At 42.8% G+C, this 6,000-nt stretch overlaps 1 protein-coding gene across 1 annotated transcript in view; it reads left to right on the top strand.

Moving 5' to 3' along the window:
• Positions 1-557: 557 nt before the first annotated feature.
• LOC145396075 (uncharacterized) overlaps positions 558-6,000 on the top strand; it is a 30,745-nt gene continuing 25,302 nt past the window's right edge. The window contains exons 1-2 of the mRNA XM_080269541.1: positions 558-623; positions 5,745-5,943. Coding sequence (XP_080125667.1) covers positions 558-623; positions 5,745-5,943 — 265 coding nt within the window. The remainder of the gene's footprint in view (positions 624-5,744; positions 5,944-6,000) is intronic.

Raw genomic sequence — 6,000 nt, 5'->3', positions numbered from 1 at the left:
AGAGCCGTAGTATTTTTCCACCACTTGGCCACGTGAAGTAATCTCATGTGAAAAATCGAGGCTGAGGTATGGAATATACTTTATATTGCCGCGAATCGAACCCAGGATACTCGGGTGAAAGCCAGACAGCAGTCTACTACACCACTGACTTGCTTAGTGAATGAGGGAGATTAAAACCATCTACTTTCCCATGTGGTTGGGGGTAGGCCCACAGTGTCCCGGCGGGACACTAGTTACAAGATTCTGATAATGTCAAGTTTTACCTGGTCGTGGCGTAGTGGATTGCTGCTAGGGTCTCACCTAAGCGTCCCGGTGTCATAGTGGTAATATATTGGATGGTTTTTTCCTGTGTAAAGTACAGGTCTGAGACTGGGCTATTTTGCGGATTTCAACTGGGCTATAGCGGTCCCCAGAGACCTTTGCAACTCTGGCGCGGCCGCCCCTCAGTCAGCTGGTGAATGGTGAACTCTGTGGAGGTGCAGACGGAAGAAAGGATGTCGTAGTTATTGTGTTCGCCCTTTATTGCCTCCTGCAAGGAGGTGTATACGTGTCCGACCATGGCAGCTGTTAAGGGAGGCGTGAAGGACCGCATTATTCACGAGATTGGACGAGCCATTAAGCAGGTAAAATACAATTTTTGTAATGTCACCTAAGTGCTGAGAGGCGTGGCGACGTTTTGATTAAAGGCTTGTAACTTAAATCGCCTAGCGGGAAAAAGTTAATCTGGGTACTTCATGCATATTAAATATTAAAGGCAGGATATAGTATACGACTATTTTTATAGAGTAATGGAGGGTAAAAAATGAGGAAACACCGACATGCATCGATCCGCCAACCTCTCGCAGTCGAACAACCATAAACATTAAGAAACAATTGGAATGGCAGTAATAGTTTTCACATAGAGATTTTTTCTTCACTCGCTTTTGCCCCAAGATTATACGTTTAGTGAGGAAGAGATTAGTAAAGGTCATTTTGGCCAGACTGCAAGAGAGTTCCATCAAACAAAAGATGAAAATTTACTGTACATATACTTTCATAAATGTACACCGAAATTCATGACACGTACCGTGGTATATTTATGGAGGAATATCTGCAGAGGGCTGAAAGTAAATTTGGTCCCAAAAACCATTCTTCTCCATATCATTAGTTAGGTTAGGTTAAATTGTTAGGATTAATGGGGTAGGTAAAATTGTCAGGGTAGGTTAAATTGTATTAGTTTAGGATAGTAGGGATGAAATGATAAAAACGGGTTGACCACAAAGCAGAATTAACCAGAAAACCAAATGTTTGCCCCAATTTGCATGCAAAACAGGTAATGTAAGGTTTTATAATTAATATCTTTAAACTTTTGCATTTCTGCAGCTTTTTGTTCCATCAGTATGATAATTAGGCACGAATTATAAACGGGAGCTGTCCTGTAGTTTCGCCCAACTTTTAATCCATTCAGTTTGCAGTCTCCACTAAGCAGAATAAAATATCATGAATGTAGAACAAATAAAAGAATTGCAGTAACTCCTGAATGATGTTTAGGATGCTGTAGCTATTTTTTTATCTTTCGTTTTTCTCTCTCTTAACTGGTAAAGTTTCTGAATTACTGTTCGTCCAGCCATTGAATGCTGGAATTAATGTAAGCAACGTTGGGTCTGGTTAGTACTTGGTTGGGTGACCGCCTGGGAACACCAGATGCTGTTGGCATCCCTACGTCAAGTGGGGTTGGTGGAGGATTAGTGCCCCTCCCTGTAAAACAATTAACTCTAAGCCCTTGGCCACCCTGTCTGGGATACATGGTGTCTGGCAATGAATGAAAAAAAAAATTATTGAAGCAGGTCTAAGCAGTTTTTCTTCTCTAAACATTAGTTGTTCTCTCTCTCTCTCAAGTGTTTAAGGTGGGGGGAGATTTTTCAGCTTCTATCCCTGCCAGTATACTGTATTTCAAATCCACAAAGAGCAATTGCGGTATTACCAATTTGTGGTACTCTAGGTAAGCTGAAACCTCTGATATCCAAGTGATTATTGTGCAAACATCCTTCAGCTCCCTCCCTATCCCCTGAACAGAGGATTGTGTGCTATACCATGTGAGAGCAGCCTACAGTCCACCGGGTTCACATCCAGGTGATGCTGGACCTACAGTACAGCAACGGCATTGTAATTTTACGGATTGCCGGATTTAGATTTCATGGATAAAATTTTTTGAAATCTTGTATAGCAGTAGTGTTAGCTATACTGCATTTTGAACTTCAGACTCGCAAGCAAGCCTACTTCTGGCTTAATCCTGACATAATCTATTGGCTCCTGTATGTAACATTTCAAGAAACTGTGGAATCTAGATCTGGCAGTCTGCAAAATCACAATGCCACCACAGTAACAACAAAACATATCAGTACTGTACTGACCCACAGAACTGCTGATGACCGACTCTCTTAATAGGACACTTGAGATATTTCCTGGAGTTCTGAGTCATACTGTGTGCTCAAAAATGTGTACTTATTTAAACTGACTACCCACCTTAAATATTAGTGGGAAATAGAGTTAGGATGATGATGATGAAATTGATGATATCTTGCTGATATAATCTCAGGTGAACATGATAAATAATACATAAGCTGGTTTAGACATGATGATGATGCAGATATCCTGCCCATATGAGTGTTAATGAGAAGCAGGAATGAACATGATAAATATTACATAAGCTGGTGTAGGGTATGATGATGATCATGTCTTGCCCACATGAGGTAGAATGAACATGATAAATATTACATAAGCTGGTTTAGGCTGCTGATGATGATGATGAGCAAACTGCCCATCTGGTGTTGTGAGTAATGAGCCTCAGTGATGAGTCATAGGGGCATGCCTCTACCCACAGAGTATGAGTTGCCAGATACTGCCATGTATTTATCAGGTCTCTCCCTCCTTCCCTCCTTCACTATCCACATAGGGAGATAACATTTTGATGTGTACGGTATACCCTGGTGGTTAACTTGATCCCATTTTGGCATCACAGATACAGGTAGAAGAGAGAGTGTGTGTACTGTACCCTAATCAGTCCCTTCCCTATTGAGCCCTGTCACTGCACACACACACACACACACACACACACACACACACACACACACACACACACACACACACACACACACACACACTAAAACAGTTTTTATGAATAGTGTTACCCTCAGAATTTCAACAATAATGGAGGGGTTGTGATAAATACCAAATGAAAGAGATAATCATACAAAGGTACAATTATACAATTATTTTATCATATTACTGTATAGCTACCCTCAGTTCAGTATAACATTTAGTGTGGGTGAAGCGGGAGACTGAGGATGAGATGGAGGGATGGAATGGAGAGATAATGAGGGAGGGGAGGTGTGAGGTGGAAGGAGAGCAGTGAAATGACAGGGGACATAGCAGCATGGAGGCGGTTTGTTTCTGGCCACCCCATTAGGGAGTAAGGCCTCTAACAATAAATGGATAGGTAGAAGAGTACCTATCATATTTATGAATATTCAGTTTTAAACATCATCATAATTTTAGGGATGATGGTGATGGTGGTGGTGATGGTTTAGAATGACTTACAGCTCTGATGTACAGTACCGTAGTGTGTAAGTGGTCTTCCCTTTACCAGTGCCAACATTAAACCAGGCAATACCGTACTTTTATCTTTGTGTGTGATAATGTGCATTAATTTGATAGTGATCAGTGATATCTGTTTTGTCTGATAACACAATCATGAATTGCTGTGTGCATGTGTGTGTGTGTTGCTATTGTTGTTGTTGCTGTTGTTGCGTGTTTTTTTAATGCAAGGAAGAACGAACCAAAGGCTGGAGTCTGCAAACCATTCCTTCCTGGAAAAAACAATACAGAGTCAAATTCAAGATCTGTTCATTTTGAGATGCCTGGACACACTGTGTTTGAAAGACTGGAGATCATAGGAAGTAGGAAATACAGACAGAGGGAGACAGTTCCAGCGTTGACTTACTGCATAAATGAAGGACTGGGAGTAACAGTTAACTCTTGCATTAGAGAGTTAGACAGAAAAGGGATGAGAGTTTGACGCTAGATGGGTGTTGTGCACCCGTCATAGAGGTGGAGGGATACACAGATAATTCAGAGGAGCAGTGACTATTGAAGTAGCAACAGTGCAACAAAGAGACAGAGGTTGAAGGGAGCCAGTAAGAAGAGTAGAGTCAATGAGACGAAAATCCTTTGACTCCACCTTGTTGAGAAGAGCTGTATGAGGGGAGCATGAGAGTTGTATTCTACACAGGGACAAATAAAATCCCTTTATAAAGTCAACAACTGTGCAGGGGTAAAGAAAGTACGGAGTCGGCTTAGCACATCCAGTCTCATGGAAGCAGATTTTACAAGAGATGTAATATCCTTCCAAGATAAATCCCTTGAGTTTTTTTTTTTTATGCAAATATATATATATATATATTTGCATAAAGAGAAGAACAGGGAGGCTTTAGGAAGGGAAGAGGTTGTGTAGATCAGATATTCATTCTTAGATCTTTAGTGGAAAAGTTTCTAGAGAAGGAAAAGAAGTTGTATGCGGCTTTCATGGATTTGGAGAAAGCATATGACAGGGTGGATAGACAAGGATTGTGGAAAGTGTTAAGAATATATGGAGTAGATGGGAAGTTGTTGAATGCTGTGAAGAGTATGTATGATGGTGCTAAGGCTGCAGTGCGTGTGGATGGTGAACTAAGTGAATTTTTCTCTTTGAAAGTTGGTTTGAAACAGGGATGTGTCATGTCTCCATGGTTGTTCAATCTGTACATGGATGGGGTAATAAAAGAGGTACAAGGTAGGGTAGTGGATGTTGGAGTGGTCCTGGTGAGAGAGGATAGTGTTTGGAAACTCCCTGTACTGTTGTTTGCAGATGATACTGTGTTGTTGAGTGAAGATGAAGGGGAGCTGCAAGGCTTGGTGGATGAGTTTGAGAGAGTGTGTAAGAAACGGAACCTAAAGGTGAATGTAGGGAAGAGTAAAGTGATGGTCTTTGAGAGAGGTGAAGTCAGTGAATGTATAGCGAGGTTGGATGGTGAGGAATTGGAAAATGTGAGTACGTTTAAGTATTTGGGTAGTGTGATGAGTAAGGATGGAGGTTTGGAGGGTGAAGTGCTTGAAAGGGTACAGCAGGGAAGAAAGGTTGCTGGTTCCTTGAAAGCAGTGATAAGAAACAGGGGAAGTGAGCATGGAAGTAAAAGTTACTACATGACAGTATTGTGATACCAACTCTAACGTACGGAAGTGAAGCTTGGACGTTGTTGGAAGGACACAAGTCAAGAGTGAGAGCAGTGGAAATGAGTTATTTAAGAGGAGCTTGTGGAGTCACGTGGAGAGACAGGCTGACGAATGAGGATATAAAGGAGCGTTGTGGTATTGATGTGGATGTGATAGGGAGCGTTGTGAGGAACACACTGAGGTGGTTTGGCCATGTGGAGAGGATGGAGGGTGAAAGACTGACGAAGAGAGTGTATGTGAGTGAGGTGGAGGGTGGAAGAGGGAGGGGGAGACCGAGGATGAGATGGAGGGATGGGGTGGAGAGGTATATGAGAGAGGGGGGTGTGAGTTGGGAGCAGGGTGGTGAAATGGCGGGGGACAGGGCGACTTGGAGGCGATTTGTTTGTGGCCACCCCAAACGGGATTGAGGCGTCTGGCAATAGATAGATAGATATATATATATATATATATGTGTGTGTGTGATGCCTAACTCTTTGCCATCTTACACGCAACAGGCACAGGTTGAATGGTGCCTTGGTGGTGGTGTACGAGGGTGCACGGGCCATTGGCTCGTGGTAAGCCTGGATGCAGCGCTCCTGCATGGCCTCACCAGCCTGGCCACAGGGTACTGGCCTGCTGTAGTGCCCTTGCTCGACCGTACCTCCCTGGCCACCATCACAACTCTGCCCTATGCCACCACACCACTGGCCAGAGGTATGTTACTGCATGGTCTCCAACTCAGACCCAAACCCTAGCTTTATGTTAGTTCTG

This window comes from Coenobita brevimanus, chromosome 34 (genome assembly GCF_032717465.1).
Source record: "Coenobita brevimanus isolate Jiangsu-jjx chromosome 34, ASM3271746v2, whole genome shotgun sequence".
NCBI classification, from domain to species: Eukaryota; Metazoa; Arthropoda; class Malacostraca; order Decapoda; family Coenobitidae; genus Coenobita; species Coenobita brevimanus.
The sequence above is the reverse complement of the archived record's forward strand: the minus strand, read 5'-3'. Positions and strand labels throughout refer to the sequence as shown.